Source organism: Syngnathus typhle, linkage group LG15 (assembly GCF_033458585.1).
Source record: "Syngnathus typhle isolate RoL2023-S1 ecotype Sweden linkage group LG15, RoL_Styp_1.0, whole genome shotgun sequence".
Lineage (NCBI taxonomy): Eukaryota > Metazoa > Chordata > Actinopteri > Syngnathiformes > Syngnathidae > Syngnathus > Syngnathus typhle.
In genome coordinates, this window is record NC_083752.1 from 8,508,126 (window position 1) to 8,525,830 (window position 17,705).

General features: G+C 41.4%; 1 protein-coding gene across 1 annotated transcript in view; it reads left to right on the forward strand.

Annotated features, from left to right (window-relative positions):
- LOC133168589 (roundabout homolog 2-like) overlaps positions 1-17,705 on the forward strand; it is a 49,652-nt gene that overhangs the window by 24,075 nt on the left and 7,872 nt on the right. The window contains exons 3-20 of the mRNA XM_061300249.1: positions 3,532-3,689; positions 3,767-3,887; positions 4,024-4,162; positions 5,849-5,985; positions 6,658-6,669; positions 6,980-7,104; positions 7,739-7,910; positions 9,922-10,127; positions 11,511-11,592; positions 11,693-11,858; positions 12,099-12,265; positions 12,347-12,468; positions 12,537-12,768; positions 14,508-14,632; positions 14,728-14,899; positions 15,820-15,996; positions 16,684-16,710; positions 16,840-16,879. Of these exons, the coding sequence (XP_061156233.1) occupies positions 3,532-3,689; positions 3,767-3,887; positions 4,024-4,162; positions 5,849-5,985; positions 6,658-6,669; positions 6,980-7,104; positions 7,739-7,910; positions 9,922-10,127; positions 11,511-11,592; positions 11,693-11,858; positions 12,099-12,265; positions 12,347-12,468; positions 12,537-12,768; positions 14,508-14,632; positions 14,728-14,899; positions 15,820-15,996; positions 16,684-16,710; positions 16,840-16,879 (2,380 nt within the window). The remainder of the gene's footprint in view (positions 1-3,531; positions 3,690-3,766; positions 3,888-4,023; positions 4,163-5,848; positions 5,986-6,657; positions 6,670-6,979; positions 7,105-7,738; positions 7,911-9,921; positions 10,128-11,510; positions 11,593-11,692; positions 11,859-12,098; positions 12,266-12,346; positions 12,469-12,536; positions 12,769-14,507; positions 14,633-14,727; positions 14,900-15,819; positions 15,997-16,683; positions 16,711-16,839; positions 16,880-17,705) is intronic.

The following is a 17,705-nucleotide window of genomic DNA, read 5'->3' on the forward strand; positions in this document are numbered from 1 at the left end:
GTTGGGTTGGGCTGGGCTGGGCTGGGAGCGCTGAAGCAGTATTCCTGTACTGGACCACCCACCTTCCTTCATGCACATCAACAAACACGCACACACTCATAGTCAGTCACACATGAACGTGCTTGGGTAAGGAATTCCTGCATAGGGTTTATAAATTAATTGGGTTGTACATCTTTCACCCATAACCATCTGTTTTTCAACACATGGCTATTTAGCATTTTATGTTGGGAAGTCACTGCGGTATTCTTTTAATTAATAAGCACTGTTGCCCCCCCCCCCCTTCTTAAAAAAAAATCCCTCTCTTTAAAGGTGCATAAAATGATTTGTTAGCCCGGTGCACATGAGCAGGTTTAAAGGTGGAAAGGGTAGAAAACGGCACTCGGTCTGTCTAGTGTACATGATTCACAGTTGCGCAATGGAATGGACAGAGACACAACAACAAAGCAAGGACATCAGGAGAATGCAGACAAAGGACAAAAGAACATCCACCCAGAATAGTTGACAGGAAGTTGCATGGAAAAAAGATATACTGTACCACCACCTCAGCAGGTTATTTTGTTTATGTAAAAAAGGTTTAGTTTTTTTTTCAAATTTTACAATACAATTATACAATAAATTATACATTACTATATAATATTTCTAATATTTAAATACCCTTCCATGGCCTATTGTGGGCAAAAACAAAACTTGAGAATGCGATCCAAAAATCTATTTTTAGCTTGACCTCTGAAGGCAACAACACCTTATGTCTCTTCTCACCTTTTTTGAGGGTGTTATCTTAATTTTACTTGCCACCATTTTCCCTCTTACAGCCAATTACTGCTGTAGCTCTTACAGATACTTTTTGAACCATGTTTACACGATTAGTTCTAAAAGCCGAAGAACATGGCTTTAGGTTTGAAACTATATATTTTTAAGAGACATGATGTAATATACACAACAACAACTTTGACTGATTGTCAATACCAGCAAGCAACTAATGGATACACCTGGCATTAATTGTACAAATGCAGCGTCTGGTAAATGCAGCGTCTAGGTAGGTTGTCAACATGTTTTTAAAGCAGCGTCAACTTACTGTATATGATTTATGATGATCATCTCAAGAGCTTTCAAGCTTGCATCAACATGTAAAGTCGAGACCTCACGGAACATCAATAATGCTTATTCAGGGAATATTAATTCAGGAGACGATACGGAGGAAACTGTACCCCAATCCCCAGCACATGCATGGTGACGCTTATTTGTCATGGTTTTGCCCACCAATTTAGCCAATTAAAAGGCAACTGAGGCTGCCAATGGGCTCTCTTGAATAATTGACCACAGGACAATCAGACAAGCATTCTTGCATGCTCCCCACAGTCTGAAATTACCACCCGGCAGCAACCTACACATCAGTGCTTCCTGGAGTGGGGCTCAATAGATTGGAACGCAACCCCCCACCGCACGGCTCATGTGCCTCGGTTTGTACACACAGCGAGCACCTCATTAAGCACCACTTTCTCATATTTTTTTCTTCAAATAAAAGGAATTTGAGAAAGTGCGTTATTGTACACACTTGTGTTCTTTCACCATAGCAAATAACAACCGATAAACCATGAGCATCGTTTTCAAAACATAGACTGCTATCACTACAATGCCCCCACCCCACACCCTTTTTAATTCACCATAGCTGATGACCAAGAAATTACATTATATCAGTCCCTCACTTCTCATTTATTAAAACATGAAATCGTATGTACATCATCAATCAGAATAGGAGGTAGGTGACAGAGTGTGATCCTCGCAAAGTGAGGGTAATCTCTTGAAATTGCTCCAGTGCTGATGAAGATATGACCTTAGATCCCAACTATCCCATACATTTATGGTTCCGTTAGAATACAAAACTATAAATCAAAATTATATTATTTCAGGATGTATTTTTATGTTGCCACCGGTTCAATGTCATTGTATCTAGATATAGCAGTTTGATGGCTTTCATTTATCAGATTCACAAGTGTTACATTAGCATTATTGTAATTTGGCATTGTGATTGCTGCAACACAACACTTAATACATACCAAAGCGCTGTTCGGCTAATACTGAAAACAGCATGTCAGAAGCTATTAAATAGAAGTGGAAATACTTCTTCACAGGAGCCAAATGATTTTTTGGGGATAATAATTCAGTTGTACAAACATCCATGTAGCCACTCTGCAGAATTATCTTTGCAAATTATATTTAGGGTAACAGCTTTGACAGAATTGGGAAGATTTCAAGCATGTAACTTAGCAGCACATTCAGCGATGCTTCTCTAGACGCACCGGTGTGGCTGTTAAGTTGACAATTCTTCAAGACTAGATTTCTTTGAGTGCACCAAATAAAGTGCAGAACTGTTTGTAGAACAGAGGCATACAATTGAAAATGCTCATAAATAGAATTCTGCTGAACTGAATATGTCACAGCTTAGAAAAAGTACTATTTTTTGCTGGTAATGTTAATTAAGATGGGTCCTTATATTCAAATACTGACGCGGCATGTCTTTAAGAATATTTCCCAAGAGTGTGATGTGACATGCGGGTAGCGAGATCTGCCGAGGACGCATTTGAAAACTATTTTACCAACAAATCCCTATACATTAGCATCAAGACAAACAAATGTATGTGATATATTCCTTAAGAAACAAGAAGAATTGAAGCCTTTCCAGATGGACTCAATACAAATTCATATTCTGTTTACCGCTACAATTACACAAAAGTGCTTGTACTTGCTCAGACTAAAATGAAACTGTTAACTCCTTCACACTCCGAAGAGGATTGTTTTTTTTTTAAAGGTAGTTCGTTGGATATAGTGGCATTTATCTATGGTAGGACACTCGTTGTAGGGCTTTAGAGATGTAGCGTGTGAATTATTAATGCTCAATTTCCCACTTGCTCCTCTCAACTCCCTTTCCCCCTTGCTCTTTTTGCATTCTTCTTGCACTCTGGGTATCTCTTCCTTATATATTGTCGTGTTAATTCTGCTAGGCTGTACATCTCCCGTGCCTACAGTTACTGCTATAAGGGAACAACTCTCTAGGCTTCCACCTAAACAAAAAATAAAAAAGTAGAATAACACTAAGAACGGTTGTATTGTTTACTTGAATGTGTAATATGTCTTGTCATTGGGATAGTAGGAAACACAATTTCGATCTCTTTGTATGTCTTGACATGTGAAGAAATTGACAATAAAGCTGACTTTGACTTTGAATGATCATGCTTATAGCACACTTGATATCCACTTGTCATATTCTGGTTGAAAACAGTCAATACTGGGCTGGACAACGTAGCACCTTTGTTGTTGTGACTTCATTAGCTAATATTTTTCAAAAAGGCAACTAGCAAAAAATAAATAAAAATTGGTGGTTTTATTGGCTTCTGACACTGAGACTAAATCCATGTTCACCCAGTCATTACCAGACTGCAAATGAGTTATGATTCCAAACAGTGGCTGATTAAAATAATAATATAACTTCACATATGAGTGATTTTTTTGGTGTCCTCTTTTGTATTGTAGTGTTACGGGATGACTTCCGACAGAACCCGCAGGATGTGGTGGTGGCTGTTGGGGAGACGGCCACCCTGGAATGTCAACCACCACGTGGGCATCCTGAGCCCACCACCTACTGGAAGAAAGACAAGGCTCGTCTTGATCTTAAAGATGAAAGGATCACAGTGAGTGTTAAAAAAAAAATTTAAATGGAAATTCAAATTGTCAAACAGTATCTATAGTTTCTATGCTTTTTTTTCAGGTTCGTGGAGGAAAACTGACCATCTCCAACACTCAAAAGACTGATGTAGGGATTTATGTGTGTGTGGCCGTCAACATGGTCGGCGAGCGAGAGAGTGAAAAGGCTCAACTCTCCGTGTTTGGTAAGAACTCCGGGATCTAAAGTTTTCAAAAGCAATAAAGCATGACTTTCTAAAGTATATACTGCTCACCATCCCATTCAGTATTTATCACCGTCTTACAAGTAAATTTAGCCTCCCTTTATATGTGCACATCCAGAGAGACCAGTGTTTGTGCAGCGGCCTGTGAACCAGGTGGTCTTAGTGGATGAGAATGTGGAGTTCAGGTGTCAGGTCCACGGTGACCCACCTCCAACTCTGCGCTGGAAAAAGGAAGACGTGGATATTCCCCGGGGCAGGTGAGGCAAATGCGTGTGCGTGTGTTGCGCTCGTTTAATGAAGGCTTGTGTGCACATCAACGTGGTAAAAGTGATGACGTGGAGGTGCTGAAGCGAAGCTAATGAGTCCCTCAAGAAGCAATTTGACATGTTACTCGTGGACTTTCATCAGTGCGGCAGAAATCATTTATTAGCCACAGAGAATCTCATTATTTGCTGCGTGAACGGCTGTGCTCACAGAGGAGCATTTGATTGCTTCAAACTCTCCAAACAGCACTGTTCTTTTGATGTTGCACATAAGGCTCATTTTGGTCCGGTCAGAGCCGACGTTATATTGGCCCTTGTTTCATCTAAAGTAATCCGATACCCGGCCCACAAAGATTTGTTTCTATATGAAGCAAACGTTGTCTCACTAATACAGCCAGCCAGATATTTACTGCTCAAAGTTTGGAAGCCATTTGTCGAGGTGTGCAATGTTTCAACTGCAGTATCCACATTATAAAATACTTCAATTGCCATGTTCTGGCACTAGTTTGCACTCATGTGACTTCTCCACATTTGTTGTGGTCGTCAACAAAGGATGTTGCAATCCATCACTGATCTAATCAATCCTAGACACAGACTATGATCAGCATCAGGGGCAGTCTGGTTGTTGTCAATTTTTATTTTGTGCCCTTTGACTGAAGAAACATGTCCTGGTTCTCGTCCAGCCTTCCACTTTTTTTATTCTTTTCACGAACCCGTCGTCCTCATGGGAACTGTGTATCTGGGTCAGAGATGTTCTGTGAATCCGGTCCTCGCCCAACTCTGGAATGAGCCCGCCCCCACATTGATACCCCCCCCACCCCCTGCACGCTCCTTCACATCTGACTTTTCTCACCCCTTGTGCCATTTCTCTGCCTGACTTGTCTTCTATGTGGAAATCAACATGGCTGACTGCACAATTTCACAAGATGTCTCATGTCAAAAAGACCCCAGAGAGGTGGAGCTGACTCCTTTGCCCCTCCACTCATTCGGAGTCTAGCCCCTCTTATCAGAACCGGCTGAGATGTCCCTCTGAAGCAATTGTGCCCTTAAAGTAGAAAATTCTGCACTGGTGGCTGCACAATATGAATTTATAGAATTCAGATTGTCAGAGTGAGCCGCTCCTTTTCTCGCAGACACTCTGTCCGTCTGACTCTTATGTCCTTACGGCTTGCACTCTCCCTCCGTCATAGCAAACCGCACATCACAGTGGGTGCGATCGTTATAAATATTGAAAGAGTGGCACAGTCAGGGTTCCATCTGAAAGCCCCTTTAATTTTGCCTTTGTGATGGTGTAATTGCTTTGCTCATTTTGTTTCTGCAGCAGTATGTGCACGTCGGGGAGTCTTAATCTGTTCAGAAAGTGAGGTGCCTTCAAACAATCATAAATGACAAAACCTTTGGAAATAAGTTTTGGGTCGCTGTGTTTAGAGAAGAAAAATAAGACTATACCCTTTTGAGATTGTGATTGTGAAACTTTATCTGGTTTCACTATATCAACCAACATCTTTTCCACCATAACATTAATGTTAAAATGGAATCATTTAATTCGTTTTTTATTCCAGGCAAATTGAAAATCGACTTTCTATCAGTTTTTGTCACACCCCTATGCACACTACTTACTGTGGATGTCAATTTATTTTTTTGAAAATTGAGGTTTCGGTGTTACCACTTTGTCACCAGGTATGACATCAGATATGAAAAAGAGGATCTTTTGCTGAGGATAAAGAAAGCCAGCGTGAGTGATCAGGGGACCTTCACCTGCCTAGCAGAGAACCGCGTGGGCAAAGTGGAGGCCTCCGCTTACCTGACTATCAGAGGTGCGCTCTCATCAATCCTATCTTTTATTGTCACTCCCAACCCACAGAACAATCACTCCTTTATTGCACATTTTACCAGTGTTATTGCCCCCCCGCTGAAAGGTTGGGTCTGGCCTGGCTTCAAGCTTTCTTTTCACAGACAGAACAAAGCACTTGACAGCTTTACATTTCAGACCACCACTAGGCAGTTTTAAGTGGGAGGTTTTCAATAAGCCCACTCTCTCTATATTTTTATTCACTAACTGTGTTTTTATCGGGATATTTTTTGTATTCAATGACATTGATATGTTTTAGTTTGTTTTTGACGATATTGAAAGGGAATGACGAACCTATCTAACCCAATTTCAATTGATTTCATTTCTACATGCAGATTTGTTATTGTTTGCGTGAATGTGAATTAAGGGTAAGGGTCTTTAAGGGTGCCAAGCCAGTGATAAGCAATTGTGACCCGTATTATGCTTACCATCAGGAATTAGTTCATGGCATTGGTTCTTTTCCTTCTACATACCGTGGCAATTGAGAGCCATCTGTCCTCCAAACACCATGGATGGAAACCCAACACCATCTCATGAATTTCTGATTTTCATTATTTTGCTTTCTTTCCCTCTACTCCTCTGCTTTCGTTCGCTCTGTGTTGTGACTTAATCTCACCCACACTATTGTTGTCACCAGTTCGCCCTGTTGGTAAGTAACAGCTGATCCCATTGTGCATGTGTTTTTCTTTTTCTTTTGGGGTTTCACCCTTTGAGCACTGCTGTGAGATTCCATATACTCATTCATCAAAATGATTTTTTACTGGCACATCTCTCAATCACTGACTTTCCCTGTTCTGAGCCACTCCATGGATGTAGTGTCACTTTAGGATTGTATTTTGACTTTGAGGCGTTATGGGCACCCTTATATATGTGATGTTCAGTTTACCGGTAGTTTGAGAAATACCCCTTGTGCATGACCGCAAATAAGCTACTGTATTGCACGCTACTGTAATATTCAGAGGCGCCGCAGTTTGTGGTGCGACCCCGTGACCAGATTGTGGCTCAAGGACGAACGGCGACCTTTCCCTGTGAGACCAGAGGCAAACCTCAACCGACTGTGTTCTGGCAACGAGATGGCAGCCAGGTGAGATTTTGGCGAGATGTTTTCCATAGTGTGCAGACAGCTCATGGTGAGAGATATATTTGGTGTCATGCTAGGAAAGACATCAATATTGCAACAGCTGTATTAAAAAAATAGAAAAAATGAAACGGTAAACTGATCAAACCAGGGTGACATTGTGGGTGGGTTTTTGTGGCTCCCACAGATAATAAAGCGGTCATTCATCATCAGTTGATGCTGTTCTGACCAGCCGGCTCACATTAGAGTCATTAATGAAAGCAGGCTAATGTCCTTTCCTGCCAGCATGTCTGCTTGGGGTGCAGAAACAGACAAAGCTGATGCCTCAACTCTTGTAAGTGCAGTACAAAACACTGCGGGGGGACATTGAGGTCTGTCAGAAGCTTCTTTGCAACTTGATGGTGCATCATTTTGGGGGAATATAAAGTCTTGAGAATCCTTTTTCAACAAGACATCTCATAAAAGCAAAAGACATTGTGAATGTGGATGCCAACATGGATTTGTGTCATACTAGTCCTGGTTGTATTGGGAATATTTGTTTTTTCATTTGACAATATGCCCGTGCAGATTTTACAGATCCATAGAAAGAAACGATGTACTGTCATTTGGGTGTTTTACTTTCCAATTTCACCCCCCGTAGGATCTTCTGTTTCCCAGCCAGCCAACACAGGGTGACAGTCGTGTATCTGTGTCTATGAATGGAGAGTTGACCATTTCATCAGTGCAGCGTTCAGACGCGGGCTATTATATCTGCCAAGCCCTCACGGTAGCAGGCAGCATCTTGGCCAAAGCCCAGTTGGAGGTGGCAGACGGTAAGTAAGGAGACCAAAGCGTGCACACCCACTTCATCCGACACATCAAAGTTCATCAACACAAGAAACAGAACAAAATGTTGGCATTTTGCATTCCCCCAAACAATGCAATGTCTGTTTTAAACAATTGATTTTCTGTATGATTTCTTTCGGCGCTTAGTATGTCTTGTTTTACCAAAATCTACTGACAACACAACACAACATAGAACAAAGTTATGTTAGTTTAGCTGTATAAACAATGTCATGTAGTAAAATGCATTATAGTTAATGACTTTTAATAATTTATGATACTTTTTTTTCATATTGCTGCAAATTGAGCCTTAAAATCGCATAAAACGCATAAACGGATCAACTTGAAGCCTTGTTTAGATAATTGATGACAGTATTTAAGGCCGCCCATATTTTTATTTGCAAGCCTCCATTTTCAAGCCGCAAATGCCAAGCAGTCACCAACAATTATTATTTTTACAACCTCTCGCTGTGATAAATGTAAGTGGTCCAAGAGCACATAAAATGAAACTCTCCTTGATGGAACAGACACATTTTCGACAAATCTTTAATGTCAGCAGTAATTGCTACGCTGTTTCCTTATCAGTGCGGTTGATGCCCTTATCCACTTTTGTGTCTTTTAATGCATATAAAGAAAGAGGCTGAATGAAACATGCAGGATGGATCGTTGCTAATGTACTTCTGTCAGGTTGGGGTGAGAGTTTTAACAAATCTGACGAATCAATTTCACCCAACATAGAAAGAAAGGCACACATCTCCAGCGTAGTCGGCGTGCTTGTAATTATACGACTACTCGCATTAGCTTTGCGTACGTTCACAGACTTAAAGGTTGAGAAGTTCTTTGCCACAAATGCTCTGGATATCCCTTGACTAGCTGTGCTGAAAACATGCTCATTTTATGCAATAGTTTAAAATTATTGCAGGTTCGGACCCATTCCTATCAACCACCATTCGGTTGTAACATTAACGTACACAAGCTAAAATTAAAACAGCCAACGACAAGTACTGCAATTGTCACTCTGTATTTGCAAAGTGTTTCAATTTATTCATAATTAATCCCCCACATTGTTCATTCCAAATGCGGAATTAAGCAGTACCACATGTATTGATTAGAAAGTCCGCTTGAACAGAGGAGTTAATCAATTGTTGGCGTATGTGATGGGACGGTGAAGCATTTAATCTGAAATTGTTAATTATGATATGCTTTCATACTTACTGTGTAAAACGGTGTCAAACGATATTGATGGAGCCTTACCGAGGTGTGGATGAATATTTGTGTTGCTTTTAATTTGGTTCTCACGAGAATTCTGAGCTTGATTTAAAAAAAAAAAGCAAAGGGACCTGTTGTAAACACTTGTGAATATGGAGACAAACCTGATAAGAGTTGAAAGCAATAGTGAGAAAATTGGAAGCCGGGGAGTTGTTACAAGGCCTGGAGAGAGCCAACACTCCAGAAATTACTGTTGCAGAGTGCACACGCTGTTTTCTGGATGATATAACATACTTTAAAAAGCTTTTAAAGCAATGCATTGTTGTCCTCCTTGGCATGCTAATTTAAGAGTTTAATTTGTTGTGGTGGAACGGAGAAAAAAAAAACAGGGGTGGTTGAGGGGAAGTCATTGTAGGCCTCAACCGACTGGATGTGTTGAAAAGCGTTATAAAGAAGGTACGGTAATTAGCGCCACAGGTTAAGCATCATTAATCCTCACCTAGTAATTAAAACTGAAAGGTGCGATGCAGTGCCATGAGGTCACTGCTCGACTCTGGAAAAGGCTCAAAACAGTCGCTTCCTTTTCCAGCAAATCCATCAGATTGAATTTTAACATATTGGGACTCCAATTATTTCAATCGCTAATTAGAACCTTTTTATGATCTCGTGTATTTTTTTCTTGCAATATTTTGCCACTGGAGAGAGTTGCAAGTCGACAATTGATGTTGAGACGGTGCTATCAAATTAAAGTTTCAATGACGATAACGTCTCGTCCGTCATGATTATCCTCAGCCCTGAAGGACCGCCCACCGCCAATCATCCGTCAAGGCCCCTACAACCAAACACAGGCATTAGGGAGTGTGACAATACTCAGGTGTCAGGCTTCAGGGGAGCCACAACCCACGATTACCTGGCGAAAGAACGGCATCAGTCTTCTTGGCAAAGACGCACGGTTTTCGCTGCTGGAACACGGCAGCCTTCAAATACAGAGTGCCAAGGTGAGTTTATTCACCCTCATTATTTTTACAGTATTTACATTTCTACACTAACTGAGTAAACTCTGAGTCACACCTTTAAACATTAAAATAGCTCAGTTGTCCGTGTCAGAGGAAATCATTAGAAATATCTTTGTTGTTGTATTTGTGGGCTAAAAACATTCCACATCGTGCTCAGAGCTCTATCTAATAGCTTGACTCTGATGAAGTGATATTTACATTTGAATTGAATTTACACTACGCAGCATCTCTGGATTGTTTCTGAATTATTCTTGAATTCCCTCTTAATTGGCTCCAAAGTGATGCAATTGAATCAAACCATAGATTCATTGTCCAGTTTGTATCGCTCATGTGACATCATAAAGCCACTTAAAGTTGACAATATCTAAATTATATTTTATTTTTTAATTAAAATGTTATTTAACAGAGTATTAGCATTATCTTTTTTTCGCAATTTCAACTGTGATCTGTATCAGTGTCTGTGAAAATCTAATCGCATTGTCTCTATAGGGGATGAAAGATTTATTGACACAAACAAAGAGTTCCTAATGAATCTCTTTATCACAAACAAAGTAGCTCGCAGCTTAATCAAGTCAATCTATTGCGCATACAAGCATAAGTTGTTAAAGACTGCCGTTTGGTTGGATCCGTGACCGTACCAACCTGATTCAAGGACTCAAGGACAAGAACTGTTAAAGGCATTCTTACGGGGCTGATATAATGGAGGGACTTAAATATGCAGGGTCCTGTCTCTGTGTCAAAGTGCTCCGCTTATGTCGCTCACCTCCTCGAGAGAGTGAGAGAACCCAACTGCCTGCGGTCCCAAAGGCTTTGCCAATATGAGCAAGATGATCATATCGCTGCTTCAGTATTTCCCGTGTCAGCACTCCTGATGATAATGTTGATGGTTCTGGGAATGGAGGACGACTATTATTGGAAAAAATCAATTAAGGAAATTAATGTCAGCTTTTACTGTGCTCTTCTTTTTTTTTCATTGGGTGGCTTTAAGGTTTTCTCTCATCCACTCTCAAGCTTGTCTCGAGCCAAATGCAGGCCAGTGAAGGTTAATGCATTTTTACTGTACTACTAGCCGCAAACCTCCTTCCGACTGATGCAAGAGCTTGTAGCAACCAACTGGGATCACAGTTGCAAAGACGATTCGATTCACGCTCGCACACCTACGGAACATGTCTGCAAGCTATGCTTTTTGCAGTTTGGATGAGCAAAGAACGCTGAGACATCTGCGATTAGAAAAATAGAGTACCAAAAGCTTAAAAAATATTTGCACGCCAATCCCAGCATTTTATACTATGTAAATTAAAATTTACATTCAAGCAAGAAAATGTTAACACTGTTTGATAATCATCATTTTGTTTTTCTTCTTAGCTCTCTGATTCTGGTTTGTACACGTGTGTGGCAACCAGCTCCAGTGGAGAAACATCATGGAGTGCTTACTTGGATATCACAGGTATGCAACAGAAAATGTTCAAACTGTTGCTATGTAACTTTGCTTCATTTGCATTTTGGGGCTTGTATTATTATTATTATTATTTCTTCTTCTTTGTCAGATTCCACTGACCCCATTGACTTCCTGTCCACCAACCTGACAGCCCTACCGGGGCCTCCCTCCAAGCCAGAGGTCACTGATGTCACCAAAAGCAGCATCTCGTTGTCATGGGAACCGGGGCCAGAGGCTGGCTCCCCGGTGTCCTCCTATGTCATTGAGGCCTTTGGGTACGTCTGTGACCCATGGCCGTCAGCCATGTTTAGTGACCCCAAAAAAAAGCAGATGGGAGGGGGGGTTGTTTAAAGCAGACCAAATAGATAGTCCAAGTAGCAAAGATTTAACTGTTAAACAATAGTCACATTTATTTGTTTTACCTACCTTTTGGTGTGCACTTCAATTTTCTGTCTGGTCGATACAAAAAAAGGATTCTCTCCAGTTCATGTGAATTAATCTTGCTTTCCCAACAGCCAGTCAGTAAGTAACAGCTGGCAGACAGTGGCAGACCATGTGAAGACCACAGAGTTCACCGTCAGTGACCTACGACCGAATACTGTTTACCTGTTCATTATCAGGGCAGTCAATGTTCAAGGGCTGGGAGACCCGAGCCCCATGTCTGAGCCTGTGCGGACACAAGGTACCAAAAAAAAAATCTCAAGGATAGTCCTTAGAAATAAGCCACACAAATTTAAATCACTTGCTCTTCTCGCTGTTGCAGACATTAGTCCAACTGCGCAGGGAGTGGATCATCGTCACGTCCAGAAAGAGTTAGGGGACGTGGTGGTCAGCATGCATAACCCCGTAGTTCTCAGCTCCACTTCAGTGCAAGTCACATGGACTGTAAGGACACAGCATTAAGATACTGTTCCCATCTACATGACGAGAAGCTAACTTATCTCTTCTTTCAGGTGGACAACCCATCCCGATTTATTCAAGGCTACCGTGTCCTGTACCGGCAGACATCGGGGCTGCCTTCCCCAGGACCATGGCAGATCCAGGACTTAAAAGTCTCCTCGCAGAGGGACATGACTCTTTTGGGCCTGAAGAAAGGAATTGTCTATGAGATTAAAGTACGACCGTACTTTAATGAGTTCCAAGGCGCGGACAGTGAGTCCATGACTGCGCGGACTATGGAAGAAGGTAAATGATTGTGCACATCGCTCACATCTAGCGCTTATTATGTTCAGGATTGATAATGATTTGATGTTGAAAAATGATAGCTGACAATCCTTGGGCAAAAATCCAATCCTAACTTTTTCCTTATGTAAAAAGATCAGTATACATGATAACTAAGCTGGCGCTAAACTGGCTATTAGGAAAAATACCCTGGAAGGTTTTTTTTTTCAGTCGCATTTGATTTGATAAAATAGTGTTTCCGACCGTTAATGCTGTATCAAATCAAAAGTGATGTTATTTCCAGTGAACAAATCTGGGAGCAGATCTACAAACTGGCTTTCTGGTGGGTGTGACGATAGGGAGTGTATCTCCAAATGTATTTGCAACCTGGCCAGGTGCTGCATCAGCCGAAGCGGGCAGGGGTCCAGCTCGCACTGAGAGCTTGTCAAGATAAGGCCATTAATGTGAACGAAATCTCCAACTTGCAGAATTTATGTTTCATGGCAACACATAAGAGGGTCTATCTGGGATTTTGAACACGCACGTCTGCAAAAAAAAAAAAAAAAAAAAAAAAAAAGAACCTTACCTCACTGGAGCCCAATTAAAATGGCCACACGGGATTACTGAAGGATTTTTCCAACTGAGGTAGCAATTTTACTTCCTCTGGATCCTGGAAAAGGTATTAAGGAACAGAAAAAAATGTCCATTAATCTAGAGCCAGAAATGGATTGCACAGCAGAATCTTTTCAGAAAAACACTTATTATCTGCCTGTGGCAGATATCCACAGCATTTGTTGAACCTTGTGGGGGGGCTCTGAGGGCTAACAGAGAAAGCACATGGTCAGGTGTTCAACTCTTAAATCACAGTTTAAATTTAAATATGTCACGTGGCTAATGTTGGCAGCAAAGAAGGAAGACAATGTGGTACTTTTTCCCATTACCATCACAAATGTGAGTGTGGGGGCGTAATTCACATCTCAAGTAGCTTGCGCGATGGGCTCATTAGCAGAGCAAGTTATGTTTACCAGATTGCATTCTGCAAAGAAGCAAATTAAGCAGCTTTAGCACATTTTGTTCTTGTGGCTACGATTTGGTAGTACGCATCATTTAGATCAGCTGTGTATTTATTTGCAGGTATTATTAAGGAGCATATTTCTTTGGATTTAGTGATATCGTCCTGATTCAATGTTTGAATATTCGTATTTATTATGATTTAACTGTATTCATTCATTGGCAGACAGACTCAGACATTGTATGTGTGGAGAATTCAAAACAAATCTTCAATTTCAACCATTTAGAGGTAATGAGCATTGGTGACATTCTCCCTCCCCCTTTTGTCAACTGCAAACGTCGAGTCACAGTGAGCATTTTGCCGTGCAGCCAGGTGGCGGACAATACAATCACAGCACGGCCCACCTCCTTTGCACATCTCTGCAATGTTGTACATATCAGAGCGTTGCCTAAAGATAGCATTATTATTTTCTATCTTTTTAATTGGGTTTTTGCTCATCAAAAGAGTCGAATGGAAAGTATGGGCCCCAAGCAGTTTAATGGTCCATTCTGAGAAGATAATGTGTTAAATTGCATAGATTATAGTGTTGGAACCCAGCTGGCCACAATCTCATTATATCTCATGTGGGTCAACAGTCCAGGTAGCAACATGTCGAAATTAATTTGAATTTTCCTCGCAAAGCATTACATGTCTCAAAAGATAAAGCACAATGACCATTTCTATTCATTTAATTTTCTTTTTGACCCATCAGCACCCGGTGCACCCCCTCAGCAAGTGACAGTGTTGACTGTAGGAAGCAATAATAGCACCTCCATCAGCGTGTCATGGGACCCTCCACCCTCTGAGCAGCAGAATGGAATCATCCAGGAATACAAGGTAGAGTCGGTGTGATTGGACAAAAACGTCCTGATACATTTGAATATATATTGTAACCTTCAAATGGATTCTCTCAATCTGTTTGTCTTTGTCAGATCTGGTGTTTGACTAATGAAACCCAGTTCCATGTCAATAAGTCTGTGGATGCAACCATCCGTTCAGTGGTTGTCGGGGGTCTGCAGGCTGGAGTGCAGTACCGCGTGGAGGTTGCTGCAAGCACCAGTGCAGGGGTGGGGGTCAAGAGTGCGCCCCAGCTCATCACCTTGGGTAATCCACTCGTACACGCACGCGTACACACAAAGTCGGGATAAAATGACCAAATAATGGGGAGACCAAGGTGTCCATCATGGTTTGGGGTCTGAGAAAATGATTTATCAATTTAGCACCCTGCAGAAAGAAGATTGCTCTTTACACTGTGGACATCTGCTGAAAAATCAATAGTGGTTCATTACATGTAGTGTTTGGTAACACTGCCAAGTACTGTTAGCCGTATCAATAATCCACTTCAATATATGGGCTGCAGTCACTAACAAAGTAGAATGATTTTTTTTTTTTTTTTTGCTGGAGCTTATCAGCCTATCAGTCCTTATAAAATAGCAAAAGGATGCTCAGACTCTATAAGCCCAGAGTCAATATTGGAGCCCAGGACAGATGCTCCTCATCTATGACTCTTGACTGATAAATAATAACAGCCTTAACAGACAGGGGAAGGGAAACACAAGCCTGTGGGCTGCGGTTTAATGACGTGTGTGTGTGTGTGTGTGTGCGTGTGTGTGTGTGGGTGCGCGTGTGTGTGCGCGCGCGTGTGTGTGCGCGCGCGTGTGTGTGTGTGTCAGTGTCAGGATTGGGGGTTCCTGCTGGAGAATGTGAATCTAATTTCACAGCACAGTAGCTGCAACATAAAATCAAACTCTGTCAGAGCTGCTCTGTCAATCTCGTGTCTTTTAGGCTCAACTTGATAAGTGCTCTGCTGAATTGATTAACTCTGCCTGTATATTGAATGCACTGATGCTGTTTATTTGTATTTAGTTATTTTATTTGTTTTCCAAGCCTCCAAGCTAGGGTTTTTTTTTTTTGTTACATGTAATATTTTTGTCCAGTGACACTACTGACATGCTCCACTTCCCATGAAAACGTTTTATTTGTATGTCTTCATTTTTACGTATTTTTCCATTGGGGGTCCCCAGGTGCAGAACAGAGGGATGTAATGACGGGATCGGAGGGCAACAATAGCATCTCAGATGTGGTGAAACAACCGGCCTTCATCGCGGGGTTGGGCGGAGCCTGCTGGATTGTTCTCATGGGCTTCAGTGCCTGGCTTTACTGGAGGAGAAAAAAGAGGAAAGGACTCAGCAACTATGCAGGTAAAAAAAAAATCAATTTACATGGTTCCGCATCGATACGGAATCTCAAAGCTCATTTGGTCTCTCGCCCCAATGAGACTTGATGTCATCACAGATTTGACTCCATTTGAGCTGGCTAAAAGGCAGAACGATGTGAATATATTCAACACTGGTGGAAATAGGCTGTATTTACTTTTACCCACTGTGCATTGGTGTGCATCAAATGTGCCACGCTCTATCAGTGGCGTGCTTCAGCACTGTCATACATTCATGCGAGATAAGTCATTTAACATCACCCCCCCATTATCAGACCTTTGACAGCGTTGTTTGCACATTAACATGAAGCCCATCTAGGTTTAAAGATGAAATGTATATTTTTAGTCATTTGGTGAGCATGGCCATTATCATAATTTGTATTCCAGCAGTGACTTGGTTTTCAGGTTTAAGAGGGATTTACGTAATTGAGTGATGCATCTGATCCCTTTTCTCAATCTCAGTTAAAAATATTATTGTACAACAATAAACAAATCAATGAGTAAATAAAACAAAAAAATCAGACTTAAATGGTTTGCTTCATTGAAATGAAACATGATTAATCCTGACAATACACAGACAGGCTGAAATTCCTCAATAGCTGTTCTGATTTGTGTATGAGTGGAATCTGTTTTGCCCTTTTTGATATGCATTACTCTTTTTTTATCATTGCAGTTCAATCTTTCACTTTTACCCGAGCAGGTATGCATTTACACTGTTATTTATATATTGCAATTTAGCTTCATACCAAAATGGCAGCAATATGTATGTATTCTTGGATGTGAATATCAAATTGACTTGTGTGTTTTTTTTCCCCTCTTTACTTTTAAGTCACATTCCAAAGAGACAGAGGTCTGATCAGAAATGGAAGGTGAGTTGTTTTTACTTTCTAGAATGACCTTCACTCTGTCTACCTTCTCAATAAGTACTTATTTTAATGCCTTAACACAAGTCATTTCCTGAATCCAGAATTAGAATTCGCCAATCTTTTCTTCTCAGACTAGTGTGTAATTTTCACTGATGTACTGTACATTCGATCATCAATCACCCCTTTCCTTATGAATGCTGCTAATTAATGAAGGCAGGCTGCCGTATTTCTTCATTGCTAATATGAGGGCGAGCAAAGAGGTCATGAGACGACGGGAGAGGTGATGAATGTGCTACTTAAAAAAATGTCAACCTATTTGACTTTGTGCTCCTTCATAAAAGTTTGAAAGAACAGAGTTTGAAACTCTCTGATTTATGGTTGAGGTAGCCATGAGCCAGAAATTTCCCTAACAATACATCCATCCATCCATCCATCCATTTTCTGAACCGCTTAGTCCCCACAAGGGTCGCAGGCGTGCTGGAGCCTATCCCAGCCGTCATCGGGCAGTAGGCGGGGGACACCCTGAACTGGTTGCCAGCCAATCGCAGGGCTCACAGAGACAAACAGCCACTTGCACTCACACCTAGGGACAATTTGGAGTCTCCAATCGGCCTACCAAGCATGTTGTTGGGATGTGGGAGGAAACCGGAGTGCCCGGAGAAAACCCACGTGGGCCCCGGGAGAACATGCAAATCGAACCCGCACCCTCCTAACTGTGCGGCGGACGTGCTACCCAGTGCCCCACCGAGCCGCCCCTAACAATAGATTCGTACAAAAAAAAAAAAAAGCTCTGGCAACTTCTTTAGTTGGCTGCAAGAAAACATGCTCA